The 26,646-nt window shown below is 42.6% G+C and overlaps 1 protein-coding gene across 2 annotated transcripts in view; it reads right to left on the bottom strand.

Annotated features, from left to right (window-relative positions):
• pard3ab (par-3 family cell polarity regulator alpha, b) overlaps nucleotides 1–26,646 on the bottom strand; it is a 262,720-nt gene that overhangs the window by 83,346 nt on the left and 152,728 nt on the right. Inside the window, exons 14-19 of one of the 2 annotated variants that reach the window (XM_083928368.1) lie at nucleotides 21,312–21,500; nucleotides 20,657–20,827; nucleotides 14,514–14,667; nucleotides 6,597–6,783; nucleotides 4,112–4,263; nucleotides 3,341–3,385 (exon numbers count right to left, since the gene is read on the bottom strand). In XM_083928368.1, coding sequence (XP_083784494.1) covers nucleotides 3,341–3,385; nucleotides 4,112–4,263; nucleotides 6,597–6,783; nucleotides 14,514–14,667; nucleotides 20,657–20,827; nucleotides 21,312–21,500 — 898 coding nt within the window. The remainder of the gene's footprint in view (nucleotides 1–3,340; nucleotides 3,386–4,111; nucleotides 4,264–6,596; nucleotides 6,784–14,513; nucleotides 14,668–20,656; nucleotides 20,828–21,311; nucleotides 21,501–26,646) is intronic. The other variant, XM_083928369.1, reaches the window with a different exon arrangement.

The raw sequence follows: 26,646 nt of genomic DNA, 5'->3' as shown, positions 1-26,646 counted from the left end.
AGTTATTTTGTCTTCATATGAATCATTTTTGTAACAATCATCATCTGAATTCTGGGTGACAAACTCCTTATTTTGTGTGAGGTCAGGATGGATGTAAAGGCTCATTCATGCTCCCTTTTCCTGTGTAAATAGAGACGTACATTATCAATGTTATCACCGTTACTGCCCTCATGCTTTCATGCGTCTTTTACATTGGAATGGACGTTGGGCAAAACATCCTCTAGAGGGCGACTCAAAAGTTACTCCAATAAAGTTTCTGACAACAACAAACATGGTGGCCATGGAGGAGAAAACAATTCTGCATCTATTGAGAAGGAGGCAAATGGCAGGCAGCGTTGTAGACGTGAATACATCCCAGAGTTTGGACCAGACACTGGTTTTACAGGTGACAGAAACTGACGACGGACGTCACTTTCAGTGTTTCTGGATGTCTTTTTTATGTACAGTGCCCCAAAATTGCCCCCACGATTTCCAGTGGTACAGCAATGTTTGGGCTGTATCGGTACGCATACGCAAGCTTGCAGTATATGTGCAGAAATACAGACGATATGTATGCAGAGTACGGACAGAAGGCTCCGTCTGTATCCGTATGCATATCTAATGTAGAGCATAAATGAGCCTTAAGGATGCAATTCCTATTTGTTGTCCTTATGCAATCAAACAGCTGACTCATCTGTTGCCACCATTTGGCAGATACACTTCATAAAATATGCACAAAACAATCTAATCCTTGCCGACCCATGATATCATAACATAAGAGACAGTTGGAAGCAATCTTCTCTCCATCTCATGGCCACCCACACACTGTTTCAACACAAATATTGAAATACCAAAGTATCCGTTTGGGCTTGTGACTATCTTGCCCCACTTTTACACTTTATTATTGAGAGAGAGTTCACAGCCATACCTACAAGTTACCAAGACAGCTTCCATCTTGCACTATTAACCTCCCATCTCTCTCTTTCTCCTCCTCTACACATCTTCCTTCAGCAGGATTCGTTCTCTGTCCAAGTTGCTGATATCAGAGGCAAGCCTTCTATTCAGTCGAGGCGTCCGTGAAAACACACGAGACTTGACAATGACGGATGACTCGCTGTCAGCTCGCTGCCTTAAACCAAGGACGGAGTGCTTTTTCTGCCGTCCCTCCCTGTGCACACACATGTAAACTCCTGACACACACACACACACACACACAAAACAATTAGTGCTACGGCCGCATCTGAGGCGAAAGGGAGAAAATCAAATCTGTAGTCATCCGACCGCTTTCACAACCATGTTCGGCAGTGACCTCAAAGTGTGGCGAGAGCTGCGAGTCTTCACTCCGCAGTCTGACAAATTTGTCTTGTCAAGAGCGAGCGTGCAAAACACCAAACACGGAGAACGCTGCACAGATGCGTAAAGAGCAGAGCTGTGGATAAACCTTCTGAAACATCGCCTGCGAGTTAGCTACTGAATTTGTATTAGATCAATATGTGCAGTTTAATGTCTGTCGCTGTTGTGCCTGTTTGTGTCACGTCCTGTGTCACGTGTGAATCGATCCGTTCTACAAAGCCACGGAGACAGGTTGCAGTTCATTTATAGTTCCTGACACGAAAACCTCTCCTTACTCTGGACCACCTCTACAGCTACAAGTGTTTCCCAGACATGTATAATGTGCTATCAATGAAATAAATAAACACCAGTCCTGTTTTATAACACATAGTAAATGAAGAAGACATGGATTGCAGAGTTGGATGAGATGACATGACAGACCTGGGACAGAGGGGTTTGAGTTGGTTTGGACCGAGTGAACACAAAAACGGGTAAATCAAATTTCACTGACATCCATGTCATCAATATATTTTATAAGCTATGTGAACTTTTGATGAGTTAGAGAGGTGCTGAAGGCAAAGGATTAACAAGTTAAAATGGAGGAATGTTTTTTATTATCTCAATGGAAAATGGGACATTTTTGTTTAATGCAACAACCAGCATCTGCACATTCTCATTCAATTGTCTTTAATTTCTCATTTCCTCAGTAATGTAATGTTCTTTATTAATGTGCATTATTTTTCTGTGCCTTTTTCTGATCTGCTCCTGTTATAATTTGGTGTCTCTAGGTTTACCAGTTGTCCTGGTGAAATCAGCAAGTTTATTTTAACAGCATTCCTGTCATACACTATTCTGCTGCACAGCTTCTCTTTAAAACATTACCTACTGTTCTCACGCTCGTTAATTCCAACTGGTGCTACTTGGCTGTTCTTTGGATCACTTTTTAGTTACTGACAATGAAACTACACTTCCTGCAAAGACATTTCAAATAAAAATCCTTTCAACAGCTAATAGGGCATGTATAATCTTCCCCCTTCCTAGTATGCTTTTGATATGAAACATCTGCAGGCTACAGGCGTGGCAATGTACTGACAGTAGCTTAACATCACATAAAAGAGCCGTAAAGTAGAATACACACAATGAATGACAACAGGATATCTGAGAGCAGCCGATGGAGGAAGAGAACTGACTGTATAACCTGTGGAAATGTGCTATGTACTGTATATTACACTGAATTTTCAATAAAAGGACATCATAGACTTTAACAGTGAGGTTCTGGGGTTGGAAATCCCTATTCACATTCTGAATGTCAAAGGTCAACATACTACGAGCTGTGAGATTGTGAAACGATGGTTTATGCTCCCGCAGAAGCCACAAGTCCGTATATCAAACTTGTTTTAAGAAACGTGTTTTATTTGCAATGTCATGGAGAAGTACTACATTACCCACAGTCCTAAGCGTAACAGTGACGTCTCTGACTCTCGGAGCTTGCCGTCAGCATAGAAATGTTGGATCACTGAACTTTATGATCGTTTATGTATACAGTTTTGCGCCTTTTCCCTCGCTTCCATTTTACTTATTTTATTTGCGCCGGATCAAATGTTTCATGGTCACGATTCATCACATTGTGGGTTGGCTTAGTTTCAGACTTACGACTCTTTATAGAAGGATTTTCTGAAAAGACAATGGAGTAAATGAAAGGGGGAAAATCGCTTCCTGAACCTGAGCCGTTCAAAAAAGTGGGTAGTCACTGTTCAGTTCTATAGTACAGATCATTTTTCTCCTTTGCTTGATAAATGACGGTGTACGAGGCAGAACATGCTACTGTAGATGCGATGGCATGATATAGTATCATTCTGAATGAGTCAGGTCTCTCGGGGGGGGGGGGGGTTTAAGTAATCATTAAAAGTCAAACTAACACTCAAACTCCTTGTCCCAGGCCTTGGATATGCACCTTGAGAAGTAAAAGTGAAGGTGATGGTGGCTGAGGTAAGTATGCCGATCTACCTTTCAGTGCACCGGTCCTTACCTGTGTTGGTCTCGGGACGAGGGGTGAGGTTAATCTCATCGGCTACTGTTAAAGGAAGGGGAAGGAAAGAGTAGAGGGATACAAACATTTGGGGTTTCAGTTAGTGCAAATCACATTCCACATGCAACATCCAGGTAGCGCTGCAAACATCACAAACTGCTTCATCTCAATTAGGATCGGACACCATGCGAGACAAGGAGGTGGGGGGGGGGAGAGAAAAGAGGGTTTGAGGATAGCAATCAGACTTGTTGTGATATCAACACGGCACAGAGCGGCAATCTGGTCGGGAAGATTAGATATGATTATAGAGGGTGCGAGCAGAGAGACTGTTGCAGCCAAAGCAATCAGCGACTGTTCGAAGCCATTTCAAGGTGAATCAACACAGTGAAAGTTCTTGACTTTGGCGAGAGATGCACAGTCTGTTTCCATACAGAGGCAAGGGGGTGGAATACATTTACATATAAGGAACGTGTTTGAAAGACAGGCTCACAGAGTCTGAAGTAGCTGTGGAGCGGCATGTTTAAATGACTGTATAGAAATGTGTAAACAAGCCTAAAGCTAACTTGAATTAAGAAATAAATATCAAACAAAGGGCAATCCATCAGGCTAAGGAAGGACAAAAAACAACCGTAAGGATTTCATATCTTGACCTCCTTTATCTGATACGGATATGCCATGTTTATATTGCTCTTGGACAACTTGTCTTATCTCCCTGGAGTCTGATGGACATCCCACATGACGGAAGCCACGTGGAGGTTTTGATTGTTGTACCTAAATCCATGCTCTTGGACTTGCGCGTCTTGATGATCTCGAGCTGAGCGGCATCTCCGAACTGCTTGGTGCGTTTCTCCGACATGCTCTGGCGCCCGAAGCCTTCCCTTTGGAAAGAGGCGTCCGGATCGTTTTCGTCTGGATTCAGGGAGCTGGATGGGGGGGTGGAAGGGCGTGGACAGGGAGATAGGATAAGATCGACTTTAATGATCGGACACAGGGAGAATTGTGTCACAGCTTGAAAAGGAAGGACAACAACAGACAAATAGAGTAGATTAACATTTGAGCATTTTCTTATAAAGAAAGAAGAAAACAGAAGTGGCACAGAGAGAGTTGTGCAGAAGAGACGAGGGTTCATAAAGGTTCAAAGATCCTCTCTTCTTTGTTCTTATACGCTTCAAGAGGGGAAAAGAGAGGGGGAACATGAGATGGAGGGAACTCTACGAAAGAATGAGGAAAGCTGAAAATGTGGAAAAAAAAGAAAAGGATCGGGGCAATGACGGACACAGGCAAGAAAATAAAAGAGGGTAGAACTGATTGCTCAGAGAACGCAAGGTTGAAAAGTAAAAAAGGAAGTAAGTGAGTTGAAAGTAAATGGATGGCTAATAAATAATGAAGTGCTGAAAGAAAAAGATGAAAGTGAAACCAACAAAGACGAAAAAAGCAAAACAAAACCAAAAATGTTTTGAAGAAAAAAAGACAGGGTAGTGTGGGACAGATGAGAACAAAAGATAACACGCAGAGACTCAAACACAAGAGCAACCGAAAGAGATGAGAGGAAAGACACCAGGGGAGGAAAGAGAGGCTGAGAAAGGAGAACAAAGACAAAGGGAAATGATGAAATAAAAAAAGGGAGTGAAAAGAGACAGAGAGAGAGAAAATGACCATCAGGGTCAAACGTAAAGTAGGACACAAAGGGAAACGGAGGTATTGCTCAGAGAGTCCTTCATCTTCCTCATCACTGACAAGAACACGTGTGAGCCCCTTTCACACCTGCTCTACAGAGAAGTGATAAGATTTTAATGATACCAACGCCGATATCCTTATTCCAGATTTTTGAGCGGAAAAAGGCGACACACACATAAGTTTACAGCGTCAACAAAACGGTTTTGTTATCTGACCTATCTGATTTGTACAGCTTTCATTTTTGTTTTCAGGATTTTCAAAGAGAAAATCTACTAAGCCAGCCTGCGTGGCACTAATGTAATTGTAATGCTTGGGACTGGTTCTTCCTCTCCATCATCAGGGCGCACTCACACTATCCTTCCGCACCGGGCCAAAACCGTTTTTTCAGCTAAAGCCTAGTGCGTGTGAAAATATTCAAAAACAGTCGACAAGACGTACAAGAACTCTGAGGTCTATGGAAAGATTTGTAAACAAAGCGACACATCGCGATGACGTCATCAATGCCTGTGACGTGTTACGGCGTGATGACGTATGGACAGCAAGAAGCATTTGCGCGAGGCCCAGGCAGTGTGAGTACAAACGGGCCTGGGGCGCGGGGGGAGAGGGAGGGGGGGACAAGTACCCTAAAGCCCGGGGCGCGGTGCGGAAGGACAGTGTGAGTGCGCCCTCAAAGGAGTTTGACGATGACTGTCTGACAAACATGTCAGCATTGATAAAAGGAATCGATAGGGGAAAAAAAATTGAATTTCCACCCTCTGATTAATGATTAATTATGATTCCAGTTCTGATTCCGATGCTCAACTCAAACCGGTTCTCGATTCCCATCCCTGTGCACTGCAAACCTGAAATTATCGAGAGGTTACCCGGAGGAGCAGGATGTGACAGTGCTGATGTCTGAATCAGCTAGATTTTGGAAATTAAACAGACGTCACCCCGCCAGCTCCGTACTAAAAAGACATGAGTGACCTCCGATTGAGCCCATGTGTGAATACGGCGGGTCGTTGTCCCGGAGAATTCATGGTGAGCGAGTGGACATGTTGATGACGTTTGCATTATGCGTCTTCACTCTTTGGGATGACTTCTGATCTCTTATGGACTTAATCAACGTATTGAAAAGATAGATCGTATTTATCAGATTATATGATAATTCGTCTGTGGAGCTCTATACTCCGCATTCATCCGCTCAGTCTGCTGACACTGACGCGCAAACACACAGTGGAAAACATAAGGGGGCCTCAGCAGCCCTGTGTCTGAACAGGGCTCCTTCACATCGGGCTAAGAGGCCGGTACAGAAGAGGGCTGCCTATGTGAGCGCTGCTAACAGACACACTGACCTCGTTGAAATGACAGCTTTTAGAAGGTGAAATAAAAAAAATAATACACATTTGCTATGCAGAAAATCCTAGGCTTGTCCACACATAGCATAGCTTGTGGTGAGAGTAAAGTGAGTGTTGAGTCACATTTATGGTGCTACAATTCAAACAGCCAGGACAAATTGACCTTAAATTATAACTACATAGGACAACTCTTCAATTCAGCTGCAAGACTCTGAGGTGGGAAAAATGAAAGCTCTGCCCACCTGTCATTTTGAGTGGGCAGCTCCTTGGCCCACGGTGGCGTCGTGTCAGCGGTGAAGCCCACGTCGTCGTGGGAGCTGGACGATGACTGGTCAGAGAGGTGGGGAGGGAGGAGGGGCGGCCCGTCGTCCTCTATGATCACCGTGTCGTCCTGCGGCATGTTGACGGTCGGTGAGAGCTGGTAGTTTCCTGGAGGAGACAAGATCATGTCTTTTGAGTTCTTCTTATCTTTTAATTTATTCATAGACAGTCGACCGAACATGATGCAGAACTTCATAGACACAAAGAGTCATCCCATTCTTTCTACTCCGGGAAGCTGCCATGTACACCTATTATATACATATATAATGCTGTATATATTGTACACCCTATAAATCTAAAATGTACACCCTATGAATGGTTAATGACAAGTTTTCATGTTAGTCCTTCAGAATCAAAGAGCTAAAAGGTGTCTTTCTCAAGTCTGGTCTGTCTGATGCGAACAATCATATAGTGAGCAGTCCATGCAAGTGACAAAAGGAACAATACACTGTAGATTCAACTGAGCAGAACACAAGGGGTGCTCAGGATGTTACACTCTGACAGAGATAAAACTCTAATCACTAAATCTCTATTGACAAAACTCCCTCTCTTGTTCTTCCTACGGCATCGTCATCACTGTGTCCACATTACCCTAAATAGAAAGTTAGTTGCAACAGCTTTACGACAGTTTGCCGTGTGTTGTGGAAACATAAGCCAGTTAAATGTGTATGGAACATTAAAAATATCTAGGGAACAAATAAAAAAGGTCAAGTTAATTTAAATCAAAATATCATGATTTAGGATATAAACTGCACGTGTTTTTTTATGATGATTTTGTCTGCAAATAAAGAATGCAAAGAGCAGGAGAAGGTGTGTGCTTCACACACTGAAAGGATTAGTTCAACATTTTGGGAAATGCACTTACAGCCAGAGTTGGATGAGGAGAGATACCACTCATGTCTGTATGTTCAGTACTGGGCTGGAGCCTTAGCATTTAGCTTAGCTTACCATAACTACTGGTTATTGTTAAATTTGTGATTTTAAAGTGAGTAACATCATAGTTTAACTACTTCTTGACAAGAAACTGTTAATCCATCTGTCCAGCACTTCTGGTTGCCAGGCAACTTCAGGGTGACTGCAGAACTCCAGGAAGTCAGTGCTTCTGGCTGCTGTTTTTGCCTGGTCTCACATTACCAGTCCTCTCTCCACACCGCTGTCTCAGCACTGCTTTGGCTTGTTTGCATTCGTTTAAGGCCAATCACAATCGTCATGGGCGGCACCCAGCCCCGGATGCAGCGACACTGCCCTTACGAAATAGACGACAGACAGACTTTATACCCTCACTGTACATGAGTGTCGCCAAGAAATAGTTAACACTCAAAACTCCCTGTAAAAACACAAATAGTTGTGTTAAAATGTTGGTCAGGTTTCTGGAAAGACCTCGCTAACCTGAATCATGATAGCCTTGCTAGCATCAACACACTCTTTGTTTAATGTTCTCATAACATGGTCATAACAAAATCCATGATTATTTCCAACACTTCCACAATACAGCAGAGGTACATTTCCATGCTTTGCTCCTTCTAACAGTTCAGTATAATGTATTCAATAAACATGGACATCAATGGTGAATCTCTGTCAAGCCTTCAATTAGCGCTAGCGCTGGTCAAAGTGGCACACCATTCTGTTTTGCTGCTGGTTGTAAACTAGGTAAATGTACGTTTAACTCCATTTGGAGAGCAATGTGACGTCTCTCACCTGTAAGTGCAACAGTGAATGATTACCAAACCTTATGGATTTGACTGAAAGATTAAGATGTGGAAAAATAAGACTACTGTCAGACAAAATAACGCTCGTTTCTTGCAGCTCCGGGGAGGATAAATGAGAAATAGTATCATCTACATGAAGAGAGGAAAAGCACACTTGTAAAATAGTTCAGAAATCATTTAATGGGTCAACTACAAGAACACAAGTTGACTAAATTAAAAGAAGAAAAGAAACACAAGGCAACATTAAAACCACAAAAACATATTTTGAAGTTTAAAAGCAGAGTGAAACTGCTCCTGGCTAATCAGCTTATACCGAGTGCAGTTTGGCAGCAGGCACAATGGTGTTCCTATGTCAAAACACTGTGATTATTTCAAGCTGTGCCCCCCCCCAAATAAAGATAAAAACGTCCCTTTGCTGAGGCGAAAAAATAAAACAGTCCCCTTTCTCTGCCACTGAAAAGCAAGGCTTAGAAACGTTCATTGATATGCAGCGCATGACTTTGTCTTTAATCTGTATTTTGAAATTGGGAGCTCTGGGGTGGGGAGGGGAGTGTGCATCAAAAGAGGGGCAGCTTCAGTGCGTCATAAAAGCGCTGTGTACTGAGCTCAGGGAGAAGTTTGTTTGTCTTTAGAAAGCACTTGGGCTTTTGAGACAGAGACCTGTGGGTCCGAGCCAGGCCTGCTGTTTGTTTCTCATAACCGAGCACAGAGGGGATCAATGCGCTACTGGGTGCTGCTGCTTCCAGCCAGCGCGGGTGAATGACCTGGTGTAAATGGAGCTGAATGGGGGGAGAGAGAGGGACTGGGTGGTGTGAAAGTGTGTGAAGGTAGTTCAAAAAGTCATCTGTCACTGTTCTTTGTTGTTTGTCCCTTGAATAGTAACAAGTTACAAAATGACCGTTTATTCAAATTAACCCATTAATCCACTTTGTACTTTATTAACCCTGTTTGGAAAACGACTTTCATAATGTGGTTTTGTGTCGTTACTGAGTGTTTTTGTTGCATTTGTGAAAGCAATATAAAAACTCTTGGGGCGGCAGTAGCCCAGTTCCTAGCTGACTTGGCTGGGAACCGTAGGATGGCTGGTTCAAGTCCCTGTGTGGACCATGTATGATGTGTGGACTGGTGGCTGGAGAGGTGCCAGTTCGTCTCCTGGGCACTGCCGAGGTGCTGTTGAGCAAGGCACCAAACCTTGGTTTCAATGCTCCACATTGGGGACAATAAAGTTTACACCATACACTATGAGTGTGCTTCATCTGCAAAAGTGTGTGAGTGCATGACCTTAACACAGTGAGACCTTTATTGCACTAAATGCTACAGTGGTTTGTGTGTGTGTGTGTGTGTTACTTCAGCCTCCTGATGCGTGTGTGTTGTTTGTTATAGAATTTGGGAGTCCGGATGAGTCCTCAAACACAGCATGGCCACATACACACACACACACACACACACACACACACAGATACACACAACCACTTAATCCCATTTCCCTAAGCAGTCTAATGCGCGACACTGAGAATCCCATCAATGTCACAGTTTGAATCACTGCAGTACAATCAACTGGCAGCTACTGAGTAGAAAGCCAATGAATCTGTCAACTCGCTAGCCTGGTAAAAGGAGTAAAAAAGGCTCTTTGTTTAAGTGCCAGCACCCAAGGGCAGCCTTCCGCCAGCAACAATAGCACTGCCATGTGGACGGAGCGCACACCCATCACCTGATAATCAAACCCAAAAACACACATTATCTTTCCCAGCGGCTGTAATAATTTCTGACTGAACCGCAGTGGAACAATAGGTGGCATTTCATTTGTGATTGGCTGGGAGAGGCTTTTATCAGATGCTTTTTTTTTGCAGAAACTATAGAACACTTGAGGGCAAAGGGGGACACGAAATGGCCAGGAGGAAAGAAGGGGAATGAAAAGGTTTTTCTCGATGAAAATGGAGGTGAGGATAACACGGGGTGAAAGACATGCGGAGGAGTTTTTTTTCCCCACTGTTCATTTTGTCTTCACTCGGGTCTATTTGCATAATTAGTAAGGAGGTTATTGCCAGGGGTGCTGGGCCTTGAAAGCTATTGGCCTGAAGGAATAATTAAGTCGCTCTCTTATCCCTGGCATCTTCAGAGTGCAGAAAGCCAGCGAGTGATCTAAGAGTGCGCACGGGGCCAAAACGCAAGCTGATATGTTCTGAATGGGAATGATGTTGTCTTCTAAGAAAGCCTAATGCATGATTTATGATTTGTGGTGCCCTTATGAAGAGAGAAAAGAATATTGTAAAGATCCCCCTCAGCACCATAAGGAAGGTTTGCTGAACACGCAAAGCTCTACTTTGTACTATTCACACACGTTCACATGTGGAAGTTTCCAAGTGCCTCTACAGACACCCACGATTGGCTGAGAGCTGGGCGTCTGCTTTCCACACCATTCGACAATATTTGAATCCATCATGACACAACTGTTTATGTTTGTGAATCACCACATTTGGTAATGCACAAAAAAGTACAACATGTAAACAACAAGATATTGGCTTGTGCATTCTTCCACAGTAACGTTAACTGGAGACCACGCAGGTTAAAAGTCAGAAGCCTTTAGGCAGTTCTACACAAGTGCTGACCCAAGTATTGGTCAAACTTGCCAAACTGTATTTTGTGGTTGGATCACCCAAAGTTACACAAAAATATCCCTTTTTTATTATTATTATTATTATCAGTTTTTATGGCAAGGGGTATCTACTGTTGCCATGAAGGGGTTTTAATTGCCCATGTCTGGAGATACTGTATGTCGCATCTCTGATTTTTTTAAGTGCTCACTACAATAAAAGTTAATTCAGCGGTAACATAGCTGGGTAATCCACTTGGGACATGTGCTCTTTGGAAATACTAAATATTTATATTTTAAATATATATATTTCTTTGTTCTTTTTCAACAGGGAAATTTGTGTCAAACTACCCTTTCATTTCTTATAATTACAATCATAAATTAGAGGAAATCATGCATAACACAGAGAAATGTCTCATGTACAGAATTGGTTCAGCACTAAAAAAAGCCCTTTTACTGTACTGTAAGAAACACACATGAATTATAGTTGCAAGAACATTGGAAAAGAAATATGTTTTTATTTTTACTGTGAAGTTGCTCAGATAATAAATTCACAGACAATTCCTGAACACAAGCGTGTGAACTTAGTTAACTTTATTATACTCTCAAAATTAGATTTGATACTGTTTCATATAAAATGTGAAACAGATATTCCCTGACACTGATTCATGGGAGAGTTCTGCCTTCATATGAGCATCTGGAAATGTGTGTGGTCTCAATCTTGTTGGAACTTGTTTCGGAATGAATCTCCGACTAATAATATAAAAACACTTATAAAGAGCTGAGTGAAGGGGCATGCCGGCCTTTATCCTCCGTGCTAAGCCCACAGTGGCAAATTAAAAAACGGTTCAAGTTAAGCCTTAATCCTTTCCCAACCTCTCCAATCTCGCTTTGACACAAAACCGCAGAGTGAGGTTCCGAAAAAAAAAAAAAGTGCTGCTTTGATATCTCGAGGTCAAGCGAAGCGCATGGAAAAATGGACCAATATTTCTACATTTTACTGCCAACTTGATTTGAACTGATCCAGAAACCACATGGAGGAAGAAGATCCAAATATTTTAAATGACAAATTGGGGTTTGAAATTTTCCCTTCGGTGGAAAAAAAAACCCACTCCACCAGACTGATTAAGTGTTTAATAAGTAGGGAAATGCGCACATGCCTCCGCAGGCCGACGTCGGAGGTTGTTAGGAGAAACGGGCGGCCGCTCTCGCCACCCTGACATCTTAATTTCCCTGCTTAGCCCCGCCAATTGGGAGTGAACACAAAATCACACGTGACAGAGGATCAAAAAGCCGTCGCTGTTGGGATTTAATGACAGCAAAGCTTCCTAAAACGTAACTATTCATAAAATCATTATATTGTCAATGTCATTATAATCTGTTGATTATATTATATTATTATTATTATTATTAAACAGTCAAATGTCTTGAGGATATGTAGTTGTATACGATATAAAACAGAGAAAACTGGGAAATCGCATGTTTAAAGAGGCTGAAAAGTTCTTGCATGAGAACATTTTCTTGCCTCCGGCTTTATGCTGAATGTTTTTGACTGGAGCACTGTCTATACCAGCAGTGTGACCGTATGTGCTTTTACATCTCATTTCTGGTGCTTTGGGTCTATATTAGTCGCATTACAAATTAAATGTGTTAATATTTTGTTTTGTAAAATCCTTTTGTTGTTCGTTTGATATATTGATCGATCATCTCTGACCTGGCAACCTGCCTATCGACAATGAATTGGCAACTCTCTGCGGATGTAATGCTTCTAGCTACTGACAGTCTTCTATGACATGGTGACAAGTTTATCCAAAACTGTTAAACAATGACATACGTATGTAACGCGTCACAGCCTGTGGCCGGGGCCTCCCCTCCTCTTTCACTGAGTGAACGCCTTCAGCAAAATAATTTAAACAAATTGGCGCAGAAAAAAAAGAGGGTGGATGAAGAGAAGCGACAACAAACCCAAGGTAACGTAATATTTAGCAGATGACAAACGTCTTGTTGTTGGTTGGTAGCTAGTAAGCTAGGTAGCTGCAGGTCTGCCTGCTAGCTAGCTGGTGTAACGACCCAAGGAGATGGCTGCCCATGAAAATGAATGTAATCTTCGTGGTATATTCATTACACAGCTACTGTGGAAGCGTGCTGGAACTTCACTTATTAACACTTAGTGTCAGCCATAACTCACACTTTTTTGTTTGTTTGAACTAACAACACAGTGTCAATGCCAAGTAACTTGCATGATCGGAAATAAGAGTTCACACTTGCACATTATGTTGTATTTATTAATGAGGAAGACTTAGTAGGAGCTCATTTAAAAACAGACTAAAAGTTGGTGTAGCAACTCTTTCAACTCTTCCTCGGATTAGTTCATTTAAATTTAAGGCATCTTGTGTATGCTCTTAATAATTGAACATACATTATCATAATAATTCAGCAGAAAAAGTGCTCCAAAGAGTTTGTGTCCCTAATAGCATTGACTATTTTGGTCTTTTGAGAAATGCAAAGAAACAACTTCAGAGGACAAAAGGTACAAAGATGCTTTAGTTATTTTGTACGTTCTTGAAGTAAACAAAAGTGAGCTGAGCAGTTACACCATCTGGTATACAGAAGCCTTCCTTTGATATTAGGCAACTTCACCACCCATCCATCAATCACTCAAGGCCTTCACACACGCAATCCTGTACAGATGTGTGCAAAACTCTCACACAGACACGGATATGGTAGCCAATGTCTTTTCACTTAGTGCAACAAACACACGCACACCCACACAATCTTTGTGAGGACACTCACTGACATACTGCATTCCCTAGCACCTTAGTCTAACCATCACAACTAAATGCTTAACTCCAGCCCTACCCTAACCGTATTCTAACCTAAACCTTGAAACCAGTACTAACACTCAAACAGGTCTTTCAAAAATGTCCTGACTCAGTAATGAAAGTGTAGGATGGTCCTCAGAAAGAGAGATATACAAGTGCACCCCCCCCCCCCCCCCACACACACACACACACGTGCACACGCACACGCACATCCAAATCAACTCAGTGCTGCTTTGAGCATTGACAGATCAGGTCACCTACAGAGAGAGTGATAAGCAAGCACAATAACACACGTACAGAGACACTTTAAAAAAAAACACATAAAACAAAACAATCACAAAAAAAGAATGAATCACTGGTGGGGTGTCTGCAGCAACAATTTGGCCGTTTTTCCATCTCTGTCTCCCTGACATTTTCTGAGACATTAAAAGCCACTGAGTCTTGACAGGAACTGAGACCAGATGGCAGTTATGTTCTGTGTTGACAAAACCTGACAGGTTAGACCAGGAAAACACACACTAACTGAAAGCAGATGTCAATTTTGTACTCTAAAGTCTGCTGAACTGGGTATGTGTCATGTTTTAGAATCTTTACTGACTTGAGATCGACCAAATAATACACATAAATCTCCACCAGGAGACGTTATAATCAGTAGCAGTTGGAGTACCATAAACCAAAGGAAATAAGTTCTGACAAAGCACCTGTCAATCATACCTATTGTGCGTGGCATCATGCCTTGTCGTGGCATCAAGTTGTCATCAAGGCCCTCCAGGCCACCATACAAGGAGTGGGAAATCCGGCGCTCGTGGTCATCCAGGGAGGTGTTCATAGTCTGCTGACTGCCCCCCAGCGGGCTCCCTGGTGTCTCCTGTATGAGGAGGAAGAGGAGGGGATGTGAATCATGATTGTATTATCTGTCCTGGGCTCTGTGTGGAGTCTGCAACAATGAGCAAAGGCTGACTTTTATCATATCACTGATACCAGCCATGAATCTCTCTGAGAAGGCATATACCATTGGGTCAATAAAGAATAAAAATAATGTTCAGAAGTAGAAAGTTCAAAGTGGAAAAATGTCCATGATCTATACACAAACATTTGCTAAACAGTACTGGATAGACACAAGGGCAGCTATCCAAGCTAATGCTAGCTGTGTGATAACTATGATAAATGAGCATGGATTTCCAATAGGCTGTTAAGCCACAGGCTGTTAGCGAGTTAGCGCTCCCCCGCAGGGGATGGTTAGCTTGCTAACATCTTGACATTTCCCTCAGGACCCACAATGACACTTTCTTGTTTGCTGGACAAATAGACCATTTGCTGGCCCTGTCACCCATAAACACACATCCAGTGCCTGGGAAGGTGCGTGTCCTCACCCTCATTGTTTGTCCATTGGATAGTTAAGTGTATTGATTTGTAATGGTCTCTGCATATATTGTTGAAGGTGATGACAGTTCTAGCCATGAAGATAACCACCATCGCCGGCGAGCGATAACACTATCACACTGAAGTCAATACTGGAGCCAAATGACCTCGATCAATGACTATAACTAGGCTAGGCTGGGATTCGATCTTGGCAGAGAAGGCCTTTGTCAAATGATCCTTTCAGCTCACTAAAGGTGCTGCAATAACCACCAGCGAAAACATTCTGACTCAAACAAACAAGTCCAATTCACAGGAGAATACATTTGCGGATACATTAGGAGGCTGGCAGAGGCGTGGGGTGTAATTAAGTGGATTTTAGACTACAAAGCTGCTTATTCTCCACATTAGAAATATTTTAACTTCCTGAACAAGCACAAATCAGCTTCCCTCAGCATATCCATAACTTTAATTATCAATATTGTACCATAATGTATAAAAAAAAAACATGTATTTTGTATCAAAATGGTAATGGTGGTGCATTTATCTGCAAGCAGCATCCAAATGCTGTAATTGGCTGCCATGGAGACAACATTACCCCATATATTGCTGGGTATATTGTCACGGCACACACACACCTTGTGATTGGCTGTCCTGTATGGCTGTGAGGCTAAAGGGGGTGGGCTTACCTAGTTCCATCCGGCCTGAGTAATTGAGAGGGCGTTCGAGGACAGGTGTGGGAGAGAGTTGCGGAGAAGAGTGACCCTGAGTACCTCGAGGAGAGATGATTGCCATGTTCTTTCTTTTGTGCGATTACTTTAAGTTTTGTCCGTGTGCTACATGTCTGAAATGAACTGTCAAATGGAGTCCAAACGTAACCGAGTGTCAGACCGCTGGGGAGCGAGCTGACCAAGTGACGGCGTCGAAGGAGGCCAACGAAGAAGCAGATGAGCCCACTCACTTCACCCCCTAGCCTGGCAGCCGAATCGTTCCCCTCTGAAACGTATGAACGGGCAGCCAAGCCTTGGAAGCCCTAGACGCGAGTGTATGCCTATTTGGAATAAGCAATATACCTCGGGTTGTGTTGGCCGTGTCATGATATCTATAACAAGAAATCATGATGTAGAACAGGGGTGTCAAACTGATCCAGTAAAGGGCCGTGTGGCTGCAGGTTTTCATTCCAACCAAGCAAGAACACACCTGACTCGACTCATTCAATCACCTGAACTGTCTTCACACAGTTGATTTGTTGGACCAGGTGTGTTTTTGATTGGTTGAAATGAAAACCTGGACCAATCGTCCACCTTCTCTTCCTCTCTCTGAAACAAACACACACACTGAAGAGCATTGTGACGCTGAGCCCTTGTCTCAGTCCTGACAATTGTTCCACGATGCTGCATAAAGATGCAGGGCTGGGTGAAGTTGGCAGTTTGGGGGTCAGGTTCAGGAAGTTGATTAACAGATAATATTTTTCGAGTCAGTCTATGTGGATTGGCTCTAATAACGTATCAGGTGGGTGCGAGTAATTAAAGGCACATAGAAAAGGATAAAGGAAGCAAATTCCATCACATTTATCAAAACCAAACCTACACACCGATGCAACAAATCATCCACGGAAAGAAAACTAATTTCGAAGGTAGCCTTACGGTGCCGTGACTGTAGGCACGCTGGTTCTCTAGACTTTCAATGAGATAGTTAATGAATTGGCCGTCTGAGGGGCTGAGGTGAAACGCCTCAGTAATAGCCGAGGGGATTCGCCATACTGTGGGCTCATTGACAAAGCACACTGCAGCTCATTGCATATTCAGGCCGATAACTGAGCTCCAGGAAGGTCCTTTCCCATCAGGTGCCATCGGTGATGAGGAAGTCATCTGCTCTGGGTTCAGTGTTTTTCTATAGGGATGGAGGAAGGAATGGGAGCAGTAGGGCTTGTGATTTATGCAAAGGCATACATCTGAGATTGATTTGAGATTGGCTGTCAAGGGACAGAGACATGATGAGAAAGGTAAATACAGGATTATTTGTTGCCACATGTCAAGTGGGCATGGCAATATGTCAAAATGAGCCACAGCTGTCATCCACTAGTAATTAGGTATTCATATACCAACATATAGGGACACTAAGAGGACTTTTAAATCAGCTCTGATCAGTCTCTTTGAGTATGAGTGTATAAAAGTGTTGTTTCCCTCCTCCCTGAGTGTCTTGGACATTGTTTCTTATAAATAGCCAGACACTTGGACAGCCTCTGGCCATGCCTCCGGCTCTGCATGTGAAGCAGAGATTGACGAGACTCCCATGGCTCAAATTTTGTTCCTCCACAATGCTGTCTGTTAAGTCTCACTGCCCTGACATGTCCGCAATACACACAGTGTATCCGTTCATCAACACACAGAGAGATCCTTGAAAATAAATGCATACATGTATTAGCAAGATGCATAAAAGCACAAGCTGCACACTCATGCGTGTGCCTGTACACACACACACACACACAGAAACACAAAACACACCTCCAGGCTTAGCCTCTGCTTTCAATTACCAGACGGGCCGAGGGGAAATCAAAACTTTGACACACCAGGTTGGAAAAGGAGAGCAGGGAAGCCAGGCAGTGCCAGAGGCGCACACATGCACACAGACGTGCACGCCCATTCACAGACTAAGCCTCGGCTTTCAAGCAGGCGACAGGCCAAGGTGTACAGAGAATGTAAAAACATGACATTGAGGGGAGGAAAAAAGTTGTGCAGCTCAGTTCGCAGCAATGTTTTTTTTTCTTCCCTCTAGCTGCCTCAAGGGAGAGGAGCGTGCGTGGGAGGGGCTGGTGAACTACTATGACCTGACTACTTACTTTTATTTTATGAAACGAGTCCTTGCTGCTCATGGGGGTATTTCCAAGTGGTTTCCTTCGGGTTGTGATGTACATTCATCACAGAAAGGGGCTTATTGGAGTGGTGCCTAACGGCTCCATGTCCACAAAACTGTCTTTAGTGAGGACAGCAGTGTCAGAGCTGCATTTTTTGGGTGATTATTATTACAACCACTTTGATAATAAATGGGATCATAAACAACATGTATCATTTGACCAATGTTATTGAATCAAATATATGGCTTATGTAATGGCAGTGCTAATGTAATAGACTACAGGGCCAGATAAGGACAATAAGGAGAATGTAAAATGCCACGTCAGGGTAGTAATTCTAGCAACTCAAAAAATATTTAAACTGTTTGTTACGGAGCTGATAATGGAAATACGGCTGCAATTAACAAATGTTTTCATTGTCGATTAATCTGTTGGTTATTTTCTCGAGTAATCGAGTCATTGTTTGGTCTATTAAGTGTCAGAAAATGGTGAAAGGTTTTGATGAATGTTTTTGAAAGCCCAAGACAACTTCCTCAAATGTCTCGTTTTGCCGCAACTCAAAGATATTCAGTTTACGGTCATGGAGAAGGAAAAAACCCCCGAGAATATTCAATTTTAAGAAGCTAGAAGAGGAGTTTGATTTTTTTTTTTAAGTGACTCAAATGTCGATCAAAATAGATGGCGATTCATTTAATAGTTGACAACTAATCGACTGCAGCTCTAGATGGAAGCAGTCTAAGAGTGAGCCCTCTGTTTTCCTTCTCATGTCTGCTGAGAGTTGCTCATGCATGTGCAGTCTGTAGTCCGGCAAAATCACTCGCTCAATGGAGACAAGGAGGGGTTTGTCATGCCCTTTTTAATGTTTGTTGCTTTCTTATGACAAACTGTGTCCTTCTGATTCATTTATCTAAATAAAGATTAAACATACTGACTGAATAGAACAATTTTTATATGAGTGAGTAAAAATTCACTTTGGTCAAGCAGATTTCTGAAACATTCACATTGAACCCTGGACAAGGCAGGATATAACGGCCACTACGTTTTTTAGAAAATGTCCATATCATTCATCTCAAACTCTCAAGCCTTGCGGACTTAAAAAGAAAAAGAAGTTCTTGAGTAAAGTGCAATCTGAAACTTTGGTTCAAATCCCAGAACAGCTGGTAAAGAAAAATCTGAGCAGTAATTGTGAGTGAAAGCAATCCCTCCTTTACTCAATAACAAATGTTAACATGTTCTTGTGCAGGGTGCTTACTCTGCAGTTTTTCCACTGAAATGGCTCCGGGGTCAACAGTCAACACTATGGTGCTGCAGCTGTAATGTGCAGCTCTGAGGTGTGAACGTGTGAAACTGGAGTGTGAAGAAGGCTGATGCTGCTGCTGCAAAAGGTCATGTGTGCTCCATCAGGCTAAATAAAAGAAGGGATCATTAAGTTTAGGTGTGCTACAGTACAATACTCCCATACTGACCTCATTCAGAATAAGATTTGTGGTTAGTGGTTTCGACCATTAGCCTTGTGAAACCATCCTGATCTCCCAAGCTCCATTGTGTTTTATTTGCAGTAAAAGCATACAGTAAGTGGTTTATCTAGTCAGCAACCAGAATTTTTGCCCCTTCCCAAAAGATCCCCAAACGAGAGATCCCAGATTGATATGCTGAGCAAATGTGAGTCATTCACTATATTCACTATAAGATCCAATTTGACTTAGTATTATTTTTCATGTTGTTGTTGATGTTTTACTTTAGGTTGTATTTATAGGAACATTTTGACACAGCTTGGCACTAACAGCTCTGTGAGATCTAATAATAAAGGATAGTTTCAGGGTGGGTGGTGGGAGGGTGTCATGAGTTCAAACAAGGAACTACATGGCCCCGTGCCTACCTGAGGCTTTTATTTTGAAAAGTCGTTTCCTAATTTATATTTCACACCATCATGGCTGATGTGTTCTAGTTCATTTCTACATGACAACACCGAAACATCTATGAGATCTAAACTTTGAAGAAGAAGAATTCCTTTATTCGTTGCGCAATGGGGAAATTCAATTTTCACTCTATTATTTCATTTTTACACACACACAGGCCCGAAATACACACATGCACAGACAGGACCTATATACATGCAACTAGTGGAGAGATGTTAGAGCGAGGGGGGTGCCAGTGACCGGCGCCCCGAGCAGTTGGGGGTCCGGTGCCTTGCTCAACAGCACCTCAGCAGTGCCCAGGAGATGAACTGGCACCTCTCCAGCCACCAGTCCACACTCCATTCATGGTCATGTACATTCATGTACAGTATATGTGTTGGTTTTTACAGTGTAACAGGGCCTGCTTTTATCTAATGGGGTTATTGTAATGGTTGTTACTTACTGTACTCATGTAAGTGGCAAATGGAATAAAAACCTTTCCAGAGCAACACATTTACATCATTTGTTTTAAATAAACTTGTGTTGCCACTGGAAAAAAAAACGACCCTTTGTGACCACTATAGAAGGTGTCTAATGATGCAGCTGCACCTCCTATAACTTTATCATAATAAATTAACAAAAACTACAAAAAATCATTTCATAATGTCTTTGTTTCAGCATGACCAAAAATGACAAATGCCACACTCCCCTGTCTCGATCCAATCATCTCTCCTTCTGTTCCTTACCTCATTTCTTTTGGCCACTCGTCTGGCCACAATGAGCTGGATCATCCCGCGCTTGTTGCCTTCCGTTGACATGGACATGCGTAGCGTCTCCATGGCGTCCTGGTTGGTTTTGCCCAATAGCGACTCCCCGTTGACAGCAATCAACTGGTCATTCACTCGAAGCCGCCCGTCCTGTCGGTGGACAAGAAATCACACGTAAAAAAAAAAGTGTAACTTTTTGTTTGAGTGGAGGCTTTATTTTCCCAACAACCAATCAGCACACGTGATAAATAAAAAGCAGCCATATCTCCAATTTAACAAAAACCTTCATCCAATCCGACTAAAAGAGTGTATTTTGTTTCTAGTCGTGATCTCATGTGTTACAGAGAAGTGTGCTTTTAAGTCCATTATTAAATTCCATCAACACAAGCTTGTTTGTATGAAAAATAATTAAAATGAAACACTATTGAGATTGACTGCAGCACAGCACCGACAGCAACAGAAAATAGTGCACTAAATGTCACACTTCTTGAGTTATGACCAAAAAAAAACACGTTTTGTGTTCGCTAGTGCTGAAGAATAAAAGGTTTTTTTACAACAAATATATGAAACCCTTCCAAATATTGTTTTCTATTCCCCTCAAAGCCTCTATAATTGACGGCAGACGGTACGGTACCTTGCAGGCTGCCCCTCCATTAATGATGGATTTGACGAAGATGCCCAGGTCAGCGTGGTTCTCCTTGGAGCGATTGCCTTTGACGCTGACACCCAACCCAGCTGATCCTGAGTCACTGAGGGGGATCTCAAAGGTCAAGAACTCTCTGGTCCCGTCTGGGGTCAGGACCAACTCATCCTCCTCTGTCTTCTGTTAGAAACAAAGAAAGTGAAAGAATCTCCACTTTTACAACAGAACAATCATACTGTATCTCAAATTTATTAGAACAATAGAATACCATAATTAATAACCCAACTAGCCCGATACAGATCACATTTAAATGCTCATATACCACAATAAATATTCCAGTGTAAAGCAATAACACGGAAGCCCCTTCAACCTTGCCAGGGCCAGAGATATAAAGACCTTCATTTGGCCACTTGAGGTTAATGAAAAGCACTTGCATATAAATTGCAGCCGGGCAGATAGCAGGGAGGTAAATCAGAGTGCAAGCTCATTAGCTCCATCAGATATATTAGTGTTAAACAGTCCAGAGCTCCTAAGTGTTAAATCAGGTGCTTAGTATAAGCAGACGTAGACTTATCTTCTATAATCAAAGCACAATGCTCTGGTTCGTCGATACTTAAGCGTGCATGCAAAACTGTTAGTAAGGGATTTTTCTTTTAACAGAATCAGACTGTGATGTGTTGTTGGCTTCAGTTTTAAGTGTTGGTTAATCAGTCAAAGTAAGGCAGGATGATAAAAAGGAAGATTGTAAAGATCAAATGTAATGCAGTAATATGTGAAGCTCCTAATCTACATATGGAACAGATACAGTTGGTTCCTGATGTGTAGCCTGAAGCTGCTTTTCGTCCAACTTGTAAATTCTTGCAGCTACCTTGTAGCCCCCTCTTTCACATAGAAAGCATTTTTAAGTGTAGTTGAGATTATGACCAGCTCCTCTAATCAGAAGTTATATAATACTAGTCTTCCAGGTCCACCAATCAGAATGACTGCATCAATACTGGAGCTGCAATATGAGTTTCCAGGATATGAGAATCACAAAAAACTGAGCAACCATAAAGACAACATGTTTGATAAATGGACTGCATTAACTGGACGTAGCTCTTTTATCCAGAGCGCTTTACAGTTTAACCCATTCACACACACGATGGAGGCAGGCTACCATACAAGGTGCTGCCGAGAGAAGAGTTAAAGAAAAAAAAATCACCCCCCTTACGGCTGTCATGAACAGGGAAATTAGCTGCAGAGACACACACTGTAGGTCTATTTCTGCTGTAAAGGTGGGCGTTTCAACATGGGGGTCCGTGGGGATTGACTGGCTCTTTGAGTCAGCCTCAAGCGGCCATCAGAGTAACTGCACTTTTCTGCACTTCTGCATTGATTTTTCCGCCCCAAAGAACAAATCTGACATGCCGTGCACCTGGATCGTGAAACTAAGGCAGTAAACTTCCCAGTAAGCCTGCATGAACGCAGCCGTCTAATTGACATGCTGAGTGCTCTCTCTCTTCCCCTCCACAACAGGTGCTTCTCTCACGCCTTTTCTATATTCACTTTCCCTCTCTCTTCCAGCTTAACAATAAAAAGCTATTCTCTCTTGCTTATTATTTGACAGCTGTCCTCTGAATAGATGGGTGCGTGCACGCTCATGCCTGGCAATTATTGTGCACGCCTAATGAATTCAATCATCGGGCTCGGTGTCAGCATGTCATTAGCTCCCTTTGTTTGCTCGGAGAGAAATGGAATTGCTCTGGGTTGAAAACGGAGGAGGGGGGAAGAAGGAGGGATAGAGGGAGAGGCAAAGTGGGGAAGGAGGTGGGGGGGGGGGGGCAGAAGAGGAGAAGAGCAAAATGTGGATGTATAAAGGGAAGGGAGGGAACAGAAGGAAGGAAGGATCAGGGTGTCTGCATGTCCCAGAAAGACAAATGTATGCTACCTGGAATATGTTCACGGTGAAATTAAAAACAAAAGCTGTACAAAACTGCCAATTTGATATCAGACACAACTCAGGAAGTGCTGAGGAGGAACACACAAGACAACAGTAAGTCCAATCCATTCTGCCTGGAATTGAATTTAAGGCTAATTAATTAAAAATTACTAAAACCCACTTAATCCTCTCAAACCGCAATTGGTCAGAATAATAAAACAGAAAAAAAGAAATGAATTATTACTCAAAAATAAGACATGCATTAACTGATAGGAGCTATTGTTATAGAAATAATATCATTAATTAAAATATTGATCTCTTTTGCATCTAAATCCCGTCCATTACAAATCCCATATGCTGCATTAACATCTGGAAAGTTTGAAGTGTAAGAGAAAATGGTGATCTTACAATTTCTGTTGCAAGCAAAACTGTAACATGAAACCAAATATGGTCACACTCAGCCAATGATAGTCTTCGAGGAGGAGGAGGAGGAGAAGGAGAAGGAGAAGGAGAAGGAGAAGGAGAAGGAGAAGGAGAAGGAGAAGAAGAAGAAGAAGAAGAAGAAGAAGAAGAAGAAGAAGAAGAAGAAGAAGAAGAAGAAGAAGAAGAAGAAGAAGAAGAAGAAGAAGAAGAAGAAGAAGAAGGAGGAGGAGGAGGAGGAGGAGGAGGAGGAGGAGGAGGAGGAGGAGAAGGAGAAGGAGAAGGAGAAGGAGAAGAAGAAGAAGGAGAATTCCTGTATTCGTCCCGCAATGGGGAAATTCAATTTTCACTCTATTTTTTCATTTTACACACACACATGCCCGAAACACGCACACATGCACAGACAGGACCTATATACATGCAACAGATGGACAGATTGTACAACCCTAAAGTATAACACACTTTAACGATGTGGAGGCTTAAATAAAGCACTTATTTTATTATCAGGTAGGCAACCAAATCACACCTGGAGATTCATTTATGGAGAACAATCACAACTGCGGTATTGATCCAAAAAATCCAAATGCGATATTTCCCTTAAATTCCCTGCCTTTAAAAAACACCTGATTCTAGGCATTTTCAGAGATTTCAGAGGACCAGATTGATTTACTGAAGACAGGAAAGAGGAAACACGACAAAAAGAAGAGTAAAAAAAAGGAGGAGGGAGAAAAGAAAGCTCAAAGTAAGAGCAGCTGAACGAAGGTGAAGGGAGGGAGACGAGTGATGGGCTCGAGAGGCAGGCGCAGACAAATAGAGCGAGGGTGAAAAGGCGAGGAGCCGAGAGGAGAAGGGTGAAAAGAAAGAGAGTGCGAGCATGACAATGACGGAGTGAGCGAGCGAGGGAGTGTGAATGAAAGGCTGACAGAAAGGCATGAATCCATGTGGAACACAAAAGGAGACAACTGCCACCTCTCTCACTGCATGGCTGTGTCTCTCACTCTTTTCTCTCTCCATCCCACCTGTTTTCACCTGCCTTATTATACTGCTCTCTACTTTATTTCACTTCATTTCCACTGCTCATTTTCTTTTTTTTCCCTGTGCCCCCCCCCCACCACCACCCTCATTTTCCTTTCTTTAGCATCCACTGTCTCTCCATCCCCTACTTATTCTTCCCTTTTGTTTCAAAGAGTATGCCAGTACTAAAACGACTATATGTGAGAAGTCATTGTTTTCTCTTAGTGTTGGACACCAAGCTGGTGTTCCCAAAGCTGAGCTAAAAATACCAACCTTATGTTTCATCATGGTCAAGGTAAGCACAGCTTTTTGGAAAGACTAAGGGCGCACTCACACTGTCTTTCCGCACCGGGCCAAAACGTCCACGGCCCGCCTGAGAGAGGTGGGCTTTTGTAGAGCGCGTTTGCAAATGTACGAGCACGAGGGTGCGCACGTGTATGAGTACGAGCACGAGCACAAGGCCTACGACGGTTCTGACGTCATTTTATGTGCGCCTGTTCGGACATAGAAAATAGAAGGACGGACCATGCACGGACATTTAACAACAACAACAACAATGGCGGTGAAAGGTTCACGTTGGTGTGATGCGGAGGTGGAGTGTTTACTGCAGATTTGGTCGATGAAAATATTCAAAAACAGTCGACAAGACGCACAAAAACTCTGAGGTCTGTGGAAAGATTTGTAAACAAAGCGACGCATCGTGATGACGTCATCAATGCGTGTGACGTGTTACGGCGTGATGACGTATGGACAGCAAGAAGCATTTGCGCGAGGCCCAGGTAGTGTGAGTACAAACAGGCCTGGGGCGTGGGGGAAGAGGGAGGGGGGACAAGTACCCTAAAGCCCGGGGCGCGGTGCGGAAGGACAGTCTGAGTTCGCCCTTAGCCCGCTCAGTAATGTCAAGACGAAGCCCATTTGAGTGATGTTTCAGCACCCAGGCTGAAACGAGTCCTCCAGACACTCGAGTAACTCGATTACTAAAAACCGTCGATGCAAATTCTGTGCAACAAAGCTTGGTTTGATCAGTGTTACAATATGCAGCTCACTGTTTTTCTGCACAGATGATTATGACTGTCACACATTGTGCTTAGGATGTGGACACTGTGAAGAAGACGCAAAGGCTCGATTAGATTTGATTTGATGATGGGCAAAGTGGAAGAAGAGAAAAGATAATAATGAGTGGTCAAGAAAAGAGACAGGCCAGAGAAAACAAGAGAAAGTATAAACTATAAACTACATGAAAACTCTATACAGTGTACTATACGCATAGGCAAGACATTCTATAAAACTCAACTAGTTGACAATAGCACAAAGTCAATGCTTCAGCATCTCAGTAGAAAGCACCCAGTCTACGCATCCGGCATTTATAGGGACAGTCGACTTTCAACAGGCTATGCCTCACTGCAGCAGGGCAGCACATGCAGATGAATGGTGATTTCCAAGAAAAGAAACCAATTAGTTGTTCATTTTAAGAGACCTGTCTTTTTTCTCTTTCGTATATTTGCTATTGCTCTTTAATTATGCAAAAGTATTATCCAATAACTCAACTTATCGATGGAATAAAGGGTAGAATGCTCGATAACTAAAATAATGGATAGCTGGATCCTTTCTGAGCACAGAGTCGAAGGAAATGATGCAGCTACAGGTTTCATCTCTAAGCTAAGTCAAGAACCAGAAACACAGGTAGATAACAACAACTGTATCATGAGTTTGTCTGTTTCAAACACAGTAAAGGTGATCACAGAGAACAGGAGGGGACAGATCAGAGACCTGACAAATTCAGCTCCGTAAAGGTCGGTCTTTCCCACTCCTGCCCAGATGCTTTAATGTGCAGTTCTGTTAACTGAAAGAGGATAAAGAAGAAGGGCTTCAGCACTTTCCTGTTTCCTGTGTACACTAAATAGAACCTGAAAACACTAGATTTCACATGTGCAGCATCCATCTCTCACTTATATTTCACCTTTTCTGTTTCTT

Source organism: Echiichthys vipera, assembly GCF_963691815.1.
Source record: "Echiichthys vipera genome assembly, chromosome: 15".
NCBI classification, from domain to species: domain Eukaryota; kingdom Metazoa; phylum Chordata; class Actinopteri; order Perciformes; family Trachinidae; genus Echiichthys; species Echiichthys vipera.
This window is presented reverse-complemented; position numbering and strand designations above follow the sequence as displayed.